Source organism: Panthera pardus, unplaced genomic scaffold (genome assembly GCF_024362965.1).
Source record: "Panthera pardus isolate Hobbes unplaced genomic scaffold, ASM2436296v1 HiC_scaffold_294, whole genome shotgun sequence".
Lineage (NCBI taxonomy): Eukaryota > Metazoa > Chordata > Mammalia > Carnivora > Felidae > Panthera > Panthera pardus.
The window spans coordinates 290,035-306,630 of NW_026526870.1; the positions used below are offsets into that span (position 1 = coordinate 290,035).

A 16,596-nucleotide genomic window follows, 5' to 3' on the forward strand; every position below is an offset into this window, starting at 1 on the left:
CTTTCTGCATGTCTCGTCCTCCCAGCAACACCAGGCTCTGCAGGGAGCTGCCAGTGGCCCCAGAGGATGAAGTCCCACAGGACTCAGTGGGGGAATGTCATTTGACTCCTTGCATTGGCCATGACCTGTCAGACACCTATAGGCCTTATAGGAGTGCCTCATTCACCTTTGATAAAGAGGAAGTCTTCTTGGGCGTGGATGTAGATGGTGAGTCCTGTTCTTGTGGGGGGCACGAAGTTCCTGCTGGGGCCCCAGGAAGCCTGTCCTCTGTGTCTTCAACAACCTGAATCGGCTGAGAGTTGCATCCCTGCCAACAGGCCCTGTAGGCTCGTACCAGTTTGAACTCTGCTCTCGGATTCACTCTTTAAAAGGCATCCTGTGGCTCAGAGCCCTTTCCTTCCTTCTGTCCCAGGCTGCCCTCAGTTCCCCGGCTCCGTCCGACATGGAGGCTGTTGGTACCAAGTGAGGCTCGAGAGGAGAAATGGAGAAAATGGAAAAAAGGGTTCAGAATCTCAGCCACCGCTGTCTTACCCGGAGACAGCTGGGTGACAGTCCTCCTTTGTTTTTTCCTGATTTTGTTTTGTTCCAAAAGGAGACCTCTGCTACTTGTGCAATTCTGCTTCCAATTGTATTTCTTGTGTGGCTTCCTACAAACTCCCTGGCTTTCCACCCAGGTTTGTGGTCAGCTCCACATTGGCTGCATCTGTTAAATCGTTGCTGAGCTGCTAGTTGTTTCTCCTGGGGCGCCCGCCTCCCTGTGTACCAGAGCACCCAGTTCTACCCAAATGATCTGAAACAGTCGTAAATGCAAAGAGAACAGTTGCTCCACGCCCCAACGACCCCTTTGACCCTGCAGGAGTGCCAGCTCCTACCCTGTCAGTGCACTTTGTGGTGTGAGCAGAGCCAGGGCTCATCCAGCCCCTCCAGGAGCTCAAGGTCTCCAGGAGACGCTCCATGAAAACAATCAGAGCTGAGAGGTCCCAGACGATTTGTGTTCTCACTAGGGGTCCCATGGTGGCTCTTCACTTGGCTGCCTGGCACGCCGGTAACCCTGCAGAGCTCTGTGTCAGAGACACTGACAGCCAGGTCTGGGTTTCCATGGGGGCAGGGATGGGACAGATTAAGACGCGTCTCAGGAGGGTGATGTGTGTGACATGGCCTTGCATTAAGCCTGGGTCATGAGAGGCTATGAGGATGGGCGGAGATGAATGAAGGCCGCCTCTCCATTATGCACAGCCCGTCCCCGGTGCAGGTTCTGGTGGGAACGTGGGAACAGTGTGTGTGGCCTGTGATTGCCGCAGGGTCGCCCCAGGAGGGCTGCCCTGCCCCAGCCTCCCTGCACTGGGACCAGCCAGGGAGAAACAGGCATCTGAAGCCTTGAGGCCAAATTCTCCCCCTCTTCTTTTTTCTTTTGGGGCACATATCAGCAATTCTTTCTCGTTCTGCCCTGAGGCCTCTCTAGAACCTTCTCTCTAGGCTGTAGGACGAAGGGTACTACTGCAGAATAATAGGCATGAGCTCGCCTCCCATGCAAAGCCGTCTGGACTCCAGGGGGTGACCTTCCCTTCAGGGACTTTGCATCCTGGATACTTGCCATCTCAGCATGCCCAGGCATAGACACAACGGTGACATCGCCTTCGTCTCCATGATGTCTGCCTTTGTACCTGCTCACTGGCTGGTCTCACAGACAGTGGGGGACGGGGCGGGAGGACATCACAAATGGAAGTTCTGGCAGTGCTAAGAAAACTGGGGTTTGTCCATTGAAGTGTCTTCTTGCTTCAGCCCCGATGCAGGTGCCCGGTCCCCAAGGGCCATCAAGTGGAAACTTGACTTTCCCAAGGCCGGAGGTGCAAGCTTCACAAGCACCGCCACAGTCCAATACCCAGGTGGCCAATTCTGTGCCAGGGCAGCCGGACCAGCAGTTGGCTTGTGGTGACCGCAGAGCCAGGCTCCGCCCCTCCCCCGCCATCAGGAGACTGGCAGCCACGATGGTTTCTGGGAGCCAACGGCCGCTCTTCCAAGGTGAGAGGTGCGGGGGGAGTAGGAAGCTCTAGTCACAGGGTTGTGGGCGGGGGCAGCAATGGGGCCTCTTGCAGGCATGCTTTGCCCAGCTCCAAACTCACAACGCTCCAGCTCCAAAGAGCTTGGGGCTGAGGGTCAGCTCTGTCTGCCCAGGTGCCGGGGTTGCAGCCTCCTGGCTGTTTACTGACCAAGTTATTCATCATCTCATGTATGTCCCCCTCGGACCCTTCATCTGAAACCATTGAAAATGGGATCTCCATCCCATCAATGCTGGGAGCATGAAGCTACATAATTTCCAGGGGCCCGAGTGAGCAAAATGGCTTGAGAACATCGGTGAATCTGTAATGCGTAATTCTTGTGTCTTTGTGGTGTCTGAACACTTGGAAAATGGTTCCGTGGCATTGTTTCACGTGTGCTAGAGCTGTTCTTAACTGGCTCCGCTTTCGCTGGACCCCATCTTCCCGGACTCTCTCAGCAAGGCTTGTGGGCCAGTGTTTTCTCTCCTTCAACATCCATCAGGCAGCCAATATTCCCTGTTAGGCGCTCACAGTAACAGTGGAAATACTGGCCCCACGACAGTTTCCCATGCATTTGCCTGGTTTCCCTTCCCTGCAACTATGAGGGGCCATTTTCCTAAAGTGCACACTCCGTTCTCCAACACTTCATCTAGTTCCTCTTGTCCCCCCTCATCTCCACGAGCACGTCCCCAGCTTCTTTGTCATCAGGATCCGCGTCAGCTCAGATTTCATGAAGACCGAGCGTTTCAGCATTCCCCTGGGTTGTGTCGTCTTTACCGTCCCACCCTTGGTGTCCCCTCCTGGAGCCTGGGTCTCCTCCTTCAGGCGCCGACTTCATCTGTGAAAAGAGGAGACACAGGTCCCAAGTGAGGTGACGAGGGCACAGCCCTGTCGCCCCGTGGAGATGCTCCAGAGGACGCCTCAGTGGGAGTTCAGGGAAGCACAGCCCTGACAGGTGGCTTAGGACGGGAGGTTCTTACTGTCTTCTCCCTCTTGCCTCTCTGCCACTTCTCCCTGACTCCCGTGGTCCCGGCCCAGACTCTCCTGCTGGCTCAGTCCCTCTCTGTGGCTCACCTTCCACACAGGCCTCAGCAGGAAACATGGCTCCATGCCAGACTTTTGTCCAAGGAGGGTTTCTTAGTCCATTCAGGCTGTGATAACAAAACTGCCATAGACCAGGTGACTTAGAGCAGAGATTTGTGTCTCCCGTTCTGGAGGCTGAGTAGAACCAAAATCAAACAGTGGCACATTGGGCACCTGGTGGTACCTCCTTCCTGGTGATGTGTGGCCGCCTTCTTGCTCTGTCCTCACAGGGTGGAGGGGTGAGGGAGCTCTGTGGGGTCACTTTCATAGGGCACAGATCCCTTTCTTGGGGGGATCTGCCTCCCATAGGCCCACCCCACCCAGCATCACATTGCGAATTGGGTTTCCACAGATGAATTTGGGGGAAGACAAACTATCACTCTGGGGCAGGTGGTTTTACTCTGTTTGATTCTCAGCCTGATCTGCCCTGTAATTCTTCCCTGGTGCTTAAAAGGTCACCTGTTTCTTGCCACAACTCTTCTCATCCTTCTCAAATTTGTCTATATTTTCCACTTGCAACTGACCGAAGAGTGTTTAGAACTTTATGCTCGATGTCCCCCAACCCTTAACTGCCCATTTACTCAATTAGATAAGAATGTGCTTATAGACACACATATTTATGTCTTATGTCACACACATTACATATATTCGGTGTGTATGCTCTGCATAGTGTACATATATGAAATATATCAAATATTGGGGTGTGTTCTGTAAATTCTCCAGCTTTGGTTTCCTGGTGACTCTCAAAAGGCTTGCCTTCAACTTTGACTCCTCCCTTGAATAGGACAGTCTCTTTTGAGCACCATCTCCTGGCCTTTGTCTGTTCTTTGTCAGAACTGTGTGTTTTGACCAATTCTACTTTTCTCAATTTCACTTTTGGCGCTGGGGGCATGTTGCCCTCCTCGTGCTCTTATCCTTACAGGGTAGCGTGAGAGAGGTCAACAACAGAGGCTGTGATCAAAGCGTGTCCCTCGGCGCCCCTCACACGTGAACTTCCCGATGGCCTTTCTCGTCCTGCCCACCGTCCTTATTCGATGTCAGCGTAGGTAGAGGATTTGGTCACAGGAAGATCATGACTAACAGTGTATCCTGTTGATGTGCTTTTATTTTCAGAGCAGGGTTTGGAAGCTTCCATGGGTGTGAAGAACCCTCCCAAGCTGGAGGGTGACGCTGCTGAGGGCTCGGTGGCCAACCAGTGTGCAGGTCAAGTCTTTGGCCACGTTAATGCCCTGGTGGTGATGAAACAGAAGATGATCAAGAGAAAAGTGCAGTTCGGCGAGGGCAGACTCGCGTGCAGATTCCGTGGCCTTCAAGCTTAGGGCACAGAGGTAATGGCGTCCGTGGCTCTTGGGGTATGGATTCCTGTTGCTCTGTTAGATTATAGCTCCGCCCACACCCCAAACTGTTTTTCTCTTCCTCCTTTGGTCCCTCCCCCAGCTGCCGCTGCCTCTGCCTGGTCCTGCCTCTGTCTGGTCCTGCCTCTGTTTGCCACAGGGGACTGCCACCTTGGGGGCCCTCCCATCTCCATCAGCTGTGCCATGTGAGCTGTGCTGTGTCCCCACGGGGGCTGTCCTGGGATTCCCTCTCCCATGCCCTCACGGCCGCGGAGAATTAGGCCCCATGGCCCCCCTCAGCAGACCAGCATCATTTACACGTGTCACGAAACACATGGCACTTTGGCACAAGGCACCCACTTTCGTGACTTCTTTGACTTCCTTCCTTGCTTCCCCAGCTCCATGACCTCTTTCTCCCAGAGCATTGTCTTTTTTTTTTTTTTCTTAATTTTTGTTTTAAAGTTATTTATTTTGAGAGAGACAGGGACAGCACGAGTCGGGGAGGGGCAATGAGAGTGGGAGGGAATCCCAAGCAGGCTCCAGGCTCTGAACTGACAGCACAGAGCCAGATGCAGGGCTTGAACCCTCAAACTGTGGGCTCGTGGCCTGAGCCAAAACCAAGAGTCAGATGCTTAACCGACTGAACCACCTAGATGCCCCATCAAGAACATCGTCTTAATGTCTCTTGCACATGGCTTCTCCTCTGGGGTGTTTCCGGGAACACGACCTAGGACGACACTTACCCCTCAGCTTCTCCATGTGAATAAGAAGTGTTAAAACTGAGGAGAAAGAGCACCCCGACAAAAACTACACGACCACATGGGTCACCTCTGGGACTGCCACACGGCCTGCCTGGGGTCAGGTTTGTCCTCAGCCCCAGGTGAGCAGGCCTGTGATAATGTGTTTTGGGGTTTCCAGGACTCAGTGTCCATACCTTGGGACCTCAAGAGAGCTGGCATCAGGTGGACACAGACATGGCACTCTACAGGGACACTGGCCAAACACAGATGCAGAGGCCAGGTTTCCAACCTGCACAGACATGAGATGTTCAGGCATCCACCTGTCTTCCCTTTTCACTGCCGTTACCGTGTTTACATGCTCAGCTGGTTCATAAAAGGATCCACCGAAAGGAACTGAGTTGAGTCTCCGGCCAGAGCACATTCGCGAGCATTGACTGAATTAACTTTGGGCAGCTGTGTGAAGTCCCCGCGAGATCCAGGGGAACACGAGACAATCTGTGCCTCATACAAGTCCAGCTGAGAACGGGGATTCATGGGAGGGTGTCCGAAGGAAGACCAAAATCTTGAGGGCCGGTATCGTCATGGTGGCAGAGATGAGGACAAGAACACCCACCGTGGTCTGAAACAGAGTAGCTTAGCTAATAGTTCTAAATCACGCTGTCGTGAAAGAAACACTGACTGAGCTTTGAACTCACGTGAATGCCGCCACCCAATACCTTGAGATTTTGATTTCAACATTCTGGGCTGGGGTGTGGGTAACGGGAGATGTTTTAAAGCTCTGCTGGTATGCACCTAGGAATCAGAAGGACTGTGGATCTATAGGATGTTCATAAGCCATATAGAAGGATCCCGTGTGTGTGTCACTCATTTTGTGGACAAGCTGAGTATCAGCCCCTGATGGAGTTGACATTCCTCCCTCAATAGAGCCCAGAGAAAGAAGAGGACAAAGACACATGAATGAATTCGATGAATACTCCCTCTTCTGGATCCAAGTGTCTCACAATTTTTATACTATAGGATGCAGTAAGAAAGAAATGTTGCCTAGAAACCCAGTGTAAGAACAACACTCCCTTCCCTGACTACCAGTAATGGAATTCAGGGCTCTTTTTCCTCCTCGTGCAATGAAAATCACGGTTGACTCTTCACTAAATGCGTTTCCCAGCCTCCTGACAGGTGCACTGCAGATGGAAAGGAAATGTTTTAATCAAATTTTCTCCTCATATAAAACCTCAGTAAAGAAGCTTAGGTCTGCCTCTGCCCTTTGCAGGCCCTCGTTTACATAAGTGTCAACACCGAGAGACTCTCTCCTCAGGGACAGTTTGGGAAACGTGCGAGGAGAACCTAGACGACTAAAAGGAAGGCTCTTCCGTTTTCTCTGCGGAGTTCCGAGTGTCTCCACTGAGAATATTCCTAGACGTTCCCTCAGGTGTATCCTGGCGTGAGGTGCCCTGCAGGGGCTGTTGGGGTCCCTGAGCAAAAAGGGGTGAGGCCCTGGGTACACTCCCCGCTCTTTTCGTCATTCCCCTTGGAGTTTCTCCCTTTGGGGTTCTTTTCAGCCCCTTTGGGGCAGGATTTCTGTGCAAAGCCTTAATTCCGTCCAGCCAAGTGGCCAACAGCGTCTACTGCCTACCCGCACCCCCGTATCGGAGGCTTTCGTCTCCCGACCCCCACATGGATGGGAAGGGCCCGAAGCCTGGGTTTCAGTTCCAGGGTGTCAGGCACAGGTCACACGGCTACAGGTGGTCCTTATCAGCCCCTTGGCCCACGGTTCCTCATCTGCACACGGCAGGACTGAACTGGGACATAGTCTGAGGCCCCTGTTGCATCTCACATCCTGGGGCTCGTTCCATAGCCTGGCCTCCCCCTTCAGAAGACCAGGGCAGGGTGAGAAGGGGTGTGTTTGTCTGTAGAGGGCCCCCTCCTTCCTTCAGCAGTCTGTTTCTGAACGTGTGTGTCGGGGGCTAAGCACATCCCTCCGTGGGAGACGTGAGAAAGCCATCACTTTGCTTCTGATGAAGGGGGTTCCAGGGTGAGGTGGCTGCTGAGGGAGGGATGGTCGGGACCTGGCAACAGCTCAGGGCAGCCTTGAGCTGGGATGCCACCAGGTGCCTGCTGCGGGGAGCACAGGGGTCCCTGCATCCTACAGTGTAGGCTGGATGCAATTGAGGGGGCTATTGCTTCAGACTTGTGGCTCTCACTCTCCCCCTCAGCCTGCCTGCAGACCCCCCTTCAGCTCCTTCTCTGCACGGGGGCTCAGCTCGCCCCTGGCCTCTGTCACCACGGAGCCATCCCTCCAGGCTCAGCCGTCAGCAGGACCTGAACAAAACTCACATTTGATTCCTCTCTCTCTCTCACTCTCTGTCTCAGATACCAAGGACTCCAGGAACTAAGAAAAGATACTCCTCATTGAAACGAAACCCCATCATAAAACCCCATCATTCTACACTTGCTGAAAAGAACTCTAAAGCAGCAAATCAAGCTAAAGCCCAAACAGAACATGCGAGGGATCCTTTGCTGAGAATCGACATCTCGATCACAAGCCACTCTCTGGGATTTTTACTCCAAAAGTCTGGTTTGATGAGAGGAACTCTCGCTCTTCTGACTCCAGTCGTGATAAGTCGCCGAGGCAACCAATGCCCAGACCACACGCCCTTGTGAGACACCTTCGGTCTGGCTCCTCTCCATTCCATCCTGCGGATAAGCGGAGGCTGGAGCAACGTGGCAATAGACCCCATGTCAAACTGGACATTCTGGGCCACCGGCTGGGCTGTGCCAGGAGCAGACAGCATTAACTACGCAGCGTTCTTGCTGAAGAGGCTTAGCCTGAATCTGAGCACGAGGTAGGGATCAGACAACTGCAGAATTTCGACCATCCAACAAGACATCGGGCCTGTCTTTCTTCAAACAGCCAGTGTCCACAGCACAAATAAGACGACAAAAAGGAGAAGAGATATCTTGGGTTCCAAAGGACTCAGAAGATTGTGCTATCGTAATTGTGTAGTCCTTTCGAACCCCAAACATCTCCTCACCTTTCTGTGGCTGTCTCTGGTGGTGGTGACGCTTCCTTGTCTGTAGGGGACAGGCCAGATGTCTGGCTTGATGGTCTACATCCTGAAGGTGTCTGATCACTTCCTCCTGATTAAATTCAGGCTAACCCTTTTCCCCGGGCGTTCCCTAGTTAATGCTGTGTGTGTCCCAGCTCCGCCCACCCAGAGACCCAGAGCGTCCAGTCTGCCATCACCATCATTGTGAGAGCAGCAGTGGTTGCCTTCTATGGGGGGCCTATCAGATCGTTCATGGTCTTCTGTTTGGGTGTGACATCTGAGAATGTGCGAAGATGCTCTCTGTAAAGTCTGTCTCTACAATGTTACCATCTTTTAGTGATCCCTGCAGTGTGTCACAACCGTATCTGTTTGTATGTTGGAAAAACTCTAGTTGTATCATCCTTGTGTATGTGTATTTGCTGGCATTGTGCTGTGGAAAAGAACACTCCCTCCCCGTTCTATATCATTAAAGTGTTTATTTTGACAATCACTGGGGACTGGTGAATTATGTTTCCTTCAGGGCTCCAATCCATCACCATCATGATGTAAATGTTCTTGGTTCTCTTCTGGTATTTACTGCTGAGTCTCTGTATCTTTTAGGCTATATTTCCCCTACGGGCAAGAGTACATATGTGTGTCTGAATGTGCACCTGTTGTTTAGAAAGGTTGTATATGTAGGGCTGAACACTGCATCACAAGTGCAGGACATGTTTGGTTCTGTATTAACTTGTGAACCTTGTCACATCGCCATTCTAAGATTTAAACGATCTCAGGGTGACTGGGTGGCTCAGCAGGTTGAGGGTCCAACTTTGGCTCAGGTCATGGCCTAGCGGTTCATGAGTTTGAGCCCCGCATCGAGCTCTCTGCTGTCAGCACAGAACCACCTTCAGACTCTCCGTCCTCCCCTCTGTCTGCCCTTCTCCCGCTTGCATGCTCTCTCTCTTAAAAATAAATAACCACAGGGTCACCTGGGTGGCTCAACTGGTTGAGCGTCCGACTTCAGCTCAAGTCATGATCTCACGGTTCGTGAATTCGAGCCCCGCATCGGCCTCTGTGCTGACAGCTCAGAGCCTGGAGCCCGCTTCAGATTCTGTCTCCCTCTCTCTCTCTCTCTGCCTTGCCCCCACACTCACACTGTCTCTCTCTCTCTGTCTCTCTCTCTCGCTCAAAAATAAATGAAAACAACACTTAAGTTTTAACTGATCTCCCAACCTCAGACTTCTGACATTATTCCATTTTCTCTTCTGTCTCCACCTGCCACTTCTTATAGGATTGTTTCCGCCCGGTGAAACGGATGCCATTTACATCCTATTTCTCCCACTGGTTCCACTCCCAGACTTTTGTCTCAGATCTACAATGAAGTGTATTCAGTGACGATCAGTTGTACAAAAGTCAAAACTTCCCCAGTCATCTCTTATTGGGCAGAGTTCGTCTTTAAATGACTCCTAGTGACGGAATCAGGACTCCCTGAGTGTTGCATATTTAGTACTCTTTTTCTACTGCCTTTGTACATGGACATCTTAGGTGAATAGAAAGTGCTTGTACAATGAGTTTTTGCTGCGGTTTTAAAATATATGGCCTTGCTTTGTAGGTTTGGTGGGCATGTAGACGATAGACTGATTTTTCTCTCCCTGGGATATAAATTGGCTTCTTTTGGTGGTGGGGAAGGTGTATGCAGCATCAGAGGTTTTCTCCTTTTTATGGAAAATCTATTAGTTCTAGGGGTGCCTGGGTGGCTCAGTCCAGTTAAGCGTCCACCTTCAGCTCAGGTCATGATCTCACGGTTCGTGAGTTCAAACCTCAAGGTGGGGTATCTACTGCCAGCACAGGGCCCACTTAGCACAGAGAGCCCACTTCATATCCTGTGTCCCCCTCTCTCTTCTTACTCGACACATCTCCAAAGGCAAGGGAAATACAGGCAGAAATGAACTATTGGGACCTCATCAAGATGAAACGCTTCTGCACTGCAAAGGAAACAATCATCAAAACTGAAAGGCTACCGATGAAGTGGGAGAAGATATTTGCAAATGATAGATCGGATAACGGGGCTGGTATCCAAAATCTATAAAGAACTTACCAAACGCAACACCCCAAAAAACAAAAAATCCAGTGAGGAAATGGGCAGAAGACACGAATAGACACTTTTCCAAAGAAGACATCCAGGTGGCTAACAGACACATGAAAAGATGCTCCACATTGCTCATCATCAGGGAAATACAAATCAAAACCACACTGAGATACCACCTCACGCCAGTCAGAGTGGCTAAAATGAACAACTCAGTAAACAACAGATGCTGGCGAGGATGTGGAGAATCGGGACCCCTCTTGCAGTGTTGGTAGGAATGCAAACCGGTGCAGCCGTTCTGGCAAACAGTGTGGAGGTTCCTCAAAAAGATAAAAATAGAACTACCCTATGACCCAGCAAGAGCACTACTAGGCATTTATCCAAAGGATACAGGAGTGCTGATGCAGAGGGCCACGTATACCCCAATGTTTACAGCAGTGCTTTCAATAATAGCCAACTTATGGAAAGAGCCTAAATCCGTCCATCCACTGACGAACGGATAGAGAAGATGTGGGTTATGTATACAATGGAACACTACTTGACAATGAGAAAGAACGAAATCCTGCCATTTGCAACAATGTGGACGTTAAGTGAAATAAGTGTCACAGAAAGACAGATACCGTATGTTTTCACTCACATGTGGAACTGAAGAAACTTAACAGAAGACCATGGGGGAAGGGAAGGGGAAAACATAGTTTCAAACAGTCAGGGAGGCAAACCAGAAGAGACTCTTAAATACAGAGAACAACTGAGGGTTGATGGTGGGAGTCAGGGAGAGGGGAAATTTCATGATGAGCACTGAGGAGGGCACTTGGGTTGAGCACTGGTGTTGTATGTTAAGCGATGAATCATGGGAATCCAGTCCCGAAGCCCAGAGCACACTGTTTACACTGTATGTTAGCTAACTTGACAATAAAGTATATTTGGAAAACAAAACAAAAAAAAGAATGAGGCAGATGGTAAAAATGCTGACAGCAGAGGACCGAGCAGAGCTAATACGTGCTGAGTATTTACTCCCTGCCAGGCACTGGGCTCAGTGCTTCACCGGCACCTCTGCTGTAACACCGGGGACGACTCGTGTAGGAGAAACTCCCATTGGCCCCATTTTGAAATGAGACACTGAGCCACAGAAAAGAAAATTCAAGACACTCAGGCAAAGTCACACTGTAACTCAGCCAGGCTCGCTCCTACAGCTTGTGAGCCCAGAGTGCTCTCTTTCTTGACCTCTAGGTTAGGGATTTCCAGGGAGAAAGAACAAGGCCAGCCTCTGATGCCCTGAATGGCCCTGCTGACATCCCGGCCTGGCTGTTTTGTTCTCATGCTGGGAATAAACAGTCTCAGATACAGGATCTCAACCTCAAAGAGACTCTGAACCCTGAGACAATGGGACACAACAAGACTACCTGATTATTCCAAGCAGGCCCCACAAACACCAGGTCACCGTGCAAACTACAACGCCCCAAACACCCTCCTCTTTTCGTAAGGAAATGACTGCTGACTCTCACCGCAGTCAAGAAGGGCCAGTGCAGACTACCAGTGTTCGAGGTAGAGCAGACCCTGCTTCCTTCCAGCCTCCCCGCCATCAACCAACCACAGCCCGAATCCTGTCATGGTGGTTCTTTCTACCACTCTCTTACTGAGACCGTGGGGTGTGATCTTTCTGGCTGCAATGATTATATAAACCCCCACCTGTTTCATGGGATGTACGTTTCTGCTGATTTGGCTGAAGAGAAATCCGAAATTTCTCCTAAGGTTACGTTTCTCCTAAGATTATGCCAGGGGAGACAGGGAACAATTTTTCAGTCGTGGTGTGGCAGATTTCCCCAAGGTCGATGTACCTCCTCAAGGTAAGAGTGCTCACTGTACTTGATATTCTCTTATCTCTGCTCCTTTCCTAATATGGGAAATTAACATTTACTAAGGGATAGAGAGTTACGATATATGGGCTTTCTCCTGTGTGGGATTTAATGAGAGCTGTCATCATCCTGAACTTGTAGGGAACTGAGGACAAGGACCACAAGGTAGCAGGGAAAGGTGGCTCTGGGCTTTGGGAGTCACAAATGGGCACGCGCAAAAAGAACAATACGTGATTTTGGAAGACGTGTCAGCAAGAAATGTGGCCATAAAGGCCACTATGTATTTAATCCATGATCCACCAGTCGCTTTGCTCACAGAGTATCCCTGTTTATCTTGGCCATGATGAGTGTTTTAAGAACAGTCAGAGAATTGCATCAGAGCACATCCATCTGAAAAGGACACACATAAAATACTGCATTGCCAAATCAGACCCACCAAACCACAAGTCTTCTCTGGTATCAAGTTTGATGTACATTTTTGAGGATAAAATTAACTGTGTGAGGCACAAGCAAAGCAACAACAAGAAATCTCGGACAACCAACACTAACTGCAAGAAACTTCTTCCCACCTTAGGACGTGTTCTGGCCCCGAGTTAACATACGTGCTCTCTCAGTGCTGTATGAAGTCGTCACTTGTACCCAATGAATCTGGTTGAAGTCGATGAACCTGGTAGAAGTCATCTGCTAGGCTGATACTCACATAACTGATGCGACAGTTTCCAGGAAACTAAGCTACATAAATCCACGGGCATATGTTTGAGTCCCTACAGGGTTCTGCTCACACGAGATCCCTGCCACTTACAGGCATGTGGTAGGTAAGGACTCTCCCTACAGTGTGTTTGCAAGAGGTTCCTCAGTCGATGTTTATGCGGAAAGTTGACTGGGGGTACCTTTCTTTCTCTCCAGGCCAGCGTCACTGAAGGAACTGAGCAACTGCAAGGAACCCAGTTCCTGTTCTTCTGTCCAAATTGTCTGGGTGGAGTTTTTAGGCTGAGCTTATAAATCAGCAGGAATCCAATTTTCTTCCTCCGAGAAGAGATACAATGGTTTCTCCCAGCATTGCTCATTGGGCAGTGCAAGTTTGCAGAGAGAGAGAGAGAGAGAGAGAGAGCGAGCGAGAGATATCGCCAGGCATGTTACTTTAGCAATGCCATGGTCCTCCCACATTGTCCATCCCACTCATGACAATGCCTGGTTTAAGCATCCTCTCTCCATTTCCCTTTATTACCTGCTTAACCTACATCCTTCCCCCAGTGAGGGAGCCAGCTCAGAGGGTCTGCTTAACCTAGACTAGAGGTGGGGCCAAGGAGAAGTGTGCCTGTGGCTAGAATGGGCTGCCTTCAGAGGGAGCCATAACATGGCTACAAGCAGTTAGAAACCAGCCTAAAATACCGTTAGGAATAAGCAGGGCCAAACGCAATGGTATGGATTTTATATTTTGTATTGATAGCAACTTTCTTGTACAAATACATTTAGACTTACGGGAGCAGGGCGTCAGACAAAATGAAAGAAAACTGTGTCAAGTGTGAAAGATACTAAGTTACCAAAGTAACATTGAGTTGTAGAATTGGTTTTTATCCTTTAGCCCCTCATTTCCACACTCAGAACCTAGAAAACTTTCTTCACTGCCCATGGAATTCAGTGTGGACACAACAATTTAAACTATTAACCCAAACTGTCCATTTTTTTTTTCCCATAAACCTTGTTGAATACCAGGTATTCAAATGCCCACTCCCATGTTCAGTGAGACTAGTGAGGGCGGTAAGTAATGTGGTATATCCAGGGAATATTCTGTTTCTTGGCCTACTTCTGTACTCCGCGTGTCAACTGTTGTCCGCCAGGGGACCTCTGGCCACACACGGGAAACCCAACCAACTTAAAAGTGTAGGGTCTCTGCGTTGATCTTGAGGAATGTCAGTCAACATGTAAGATTCTCTCAGGGCTCAGAATGGCTCTGCAAGAACAAAGGTAGTTGCCCCATCCTTTCCTCAGGGAGAGTACCTCCAGATTTCCTGATTCAGGCACCTTATGACGGCCAAGCACATACCACGATTTCCACGTTAGGCAAAATGTTTACAGATGTGTGAAATGCCTTCCATATGCTCCAATCCCTGTGTGCATGTTTCCTGAGTTCCTGTTGTGTGAGAGTCCCCTTTCCCCCAACCCACGGGGGGACGCTGTGGGAACCCAACCAAATCCCCCTGTGATTCTTTTTGTCTTTTCCATATAATCCCCTCCTTTCAGAGTGTTTTTCTTTTTCTTTTTTTTTTTTTTTTAATGGTTCTTGTTTATTTTTTGAAAGAGAGAGTGTGCGCAGTGCAGAGAGGGAGACACATGATGCAAAGCAGGCTCCAGGCTCAGAGCTGTCAGCCCAGAGCAGGAGGTGGGTCTTAAACTCAGGAACCCTGAGATCATGACCTGGGCCAAAGTTGGACGCTCAACCACTCAGCTACCCAGGCAGCCCTGGAGTGATTTTCTTTTTTCTTTTTTTTCCCCAAAGACACCTCTGAGTAGCACTGGCCTTAGGCCCCTGTGAGCTCCCTTGTACTTGCTGGCAGGAAATGGGGAGGTCAGGCAATGGTTGACCACTGCAGCCCCACTTCCCTCCCCTCCTGCAGAGAAAGCACTGAGGCCATCACTAAGAAATGCGAACCCGTGGGGCGCCTAGGAGGCTCCGTCGGTGAAGCATCTGACTTGGGCTCAAGCTCATAACCCAGCTCAGGTCAGGTCCTGAGCTCCCACTTCCAGTCCTGGTGCCTCAGGTGTGGCGAGAGCTCAGAGCCCCCCCGCCGTTTTTTAAAAAGCAAAACCCTCAAAAGCCTTTGTATCAGGATCAGGGGGACAGGAATGAGAATTACTTGGGAACAGTTCGAACTCCCCAAGGGACATTGCTCCCACCGCCAAACCTGAGGGACAACCAACCACACACGAGACGAATACGAAAGCTAGCACAAGCAAAGAATGGCCGAAAAGAGCAGCAATTTACTCTACTCCGCTGTGCAAAACACACTCTAAGGTAAGAAAAGAAAAGAGAACAAGGCAACGAAGCACTCAGACACATCTGTCTTTGAAAGACCGCTGACCAGGGGAGAGCGCGAACGCAGTCCCCCACTACCACAAATTATGCAGTCGAGTTTCCCACATTTGGGGAAATCGCAGGGGTCAGCACGCCCGCAGTGCAATGGGCAAGCCTCGCCCTGGGAAAACCACCTTCCTGATCATGGTGTCTCCCCTGCCAGGTAAGTATGACTTCCTCCCCCTCCGCCCCAACCCAGCCTCACACGCACCACACTGTACACACACGGTCACTGGCCTCCCCGCACCCCAAAACCCTCCGCACCCACTCCCGTCTCAACCATTCTCACCCCACACACGTCGTCCTCAGACAAGCCGAGCCACAGCTCGGGCGCTTCCACAGCCGGGGGAATTCTACCGCCCGCTGGAATCCTACCGCGCCCACCGCGGCCTCATTTACATAAGGCCACGCCCCGGTCAGCACGCAACGGCCCCGCCTCACTCTCCGCCCCTCCCCGCGCCACCGGGCTCCACGCGCACGCGGTCTCCCTGCCCCCAGTTCCCCTCCCGCCGGGATCTCAGCGCTGAGGCTTCTCCTCTTCCTCCCGCCCCCCCGCCTCCTTCCTCTCCTTGCGGGTCTCCTCCGTCTTCTCCCCTCCACACTGATTTGCTTCCCGTTCGTCTTCCCTCTCCATGCAGCTCCCGCATCGCCCCCTGCGCCCGTCGTGGCGCCCACGCGGCGGTCAGCACCCGGCCGACTGCGCCCGCCTGAGAGGAACACGAGGGAGGACGTCCCCCAGCCGGAGAAGCGCCCACACACCTCTCTCGCTCGCTGTCTCTCTCTCTCTCTCTCTCTCTCTCTGCACAGAGCCCGGTTTGAAGGAGACACAGTGCGATGGCTCCACCTGAGGGGCTCAGCCGCCAAGCCAGTCCCCCCGCACCAGGGCTGGACACCAGCGCGGGGCTACCGAACGTCTGGCAGCTTGGGGCGCGCGAACCCACACCTGTCGTTTGAGAACTGCCTCGTGCCTGCTGCTTTACAGGTGCGTTCGCGGGGCGGGGCGGGGCGGGGCGGGGCCGCGGCGCCCCCTGGCGCCGCCCGGGGGGTGGGGGGGGGCGCACCAGGATCCCGAGGTTGAGGCGGGGGCGGGTCCACGGAAACCTGCCTTGAGCTCACTTAGACCCTCCCCCCACTGCCAGAGGTCACAGCAGGGGTTAGTGGGGGCCCGGGCGCCCCACTCTGCCTCTGCCGTCCCTTCCTCCCCCCCTGCGCGCTTCCCCTTGGAGGAGATTTCCGCCAGCAAAGTCCCCCTTCCGTGGGGAAAAGCCAGGTCTGGAAAACCAAGCAGCACCTACTCGGAAGAGACTAGTAGTCCTGGGGCAATTTCCTGGTCCTGTCCCTCGCGTTCTGGTTTCTGAT

General features: G+C 51.6%; 1 protein-coding gene, 1 long non-coding RNA gene and 1 other non-coding gene across 3 annotated transcripts in view; 1 reads left to right on the top strand and 2 right to left on the bottom strand.

The window, feature by feature from the left end:
- Window positions 1–8,730, top strand: part of LOC109259167 (neuroblastoma breakpoint family member 6-like) — a 31,522-nt gene extending 22,792 nt beyond the window's left edge. Inside the window, exons 13-16 of the mRNA XM_053892154.1 lie at window positions 26–207; window positions 1,783–2,022; window positions 4,236–4,450; window positions 7,564–8,730. Coding sequence (XP_053748129.1) covers window positions 26–207; window positions 1,783–2,022; window positions 4,236–4,441 — 628 coding nt within the window. The 3' untranslated portion in view covers window positions 4,442–4,450; window positions 7,564–8,730. The remainder of the gene's footprint in view (window positions 1–25; window positions 208–1,782; window positions 2,023–4,235; window positions 4,451–7,563) is intronic.
- A 706-nt stretch (window positions 8,731–9,436) lies between these two features.
- LOC128774112 (uncharacterized) lies at window positions 9,437–15,783 on the bottom strand. The gene is made up of 3 exons (XR_008418529.1): window positions 15,527–15,783; window positions 11,530–11,680; window positions 9,437–10,603 (listed from the first exon to the last, which is right to left on the bottom strand). It is a non-coding gene; the product is annotated as an uncharacterized LOC128774112 (long non-coding RNA).
- LOC128774125 (U1 spliceosomal RNA) lies at window positions 15,245–15,408 on the bottom strand. Its single transcript, XR_008418542.1, has one exon. It is a non-coding gene; the product is annotated as a U1 spliceosomal RNA (small nuclear RNA).
- Window positions 15,784–16,596: the final 813 nt, after the last annotated feature.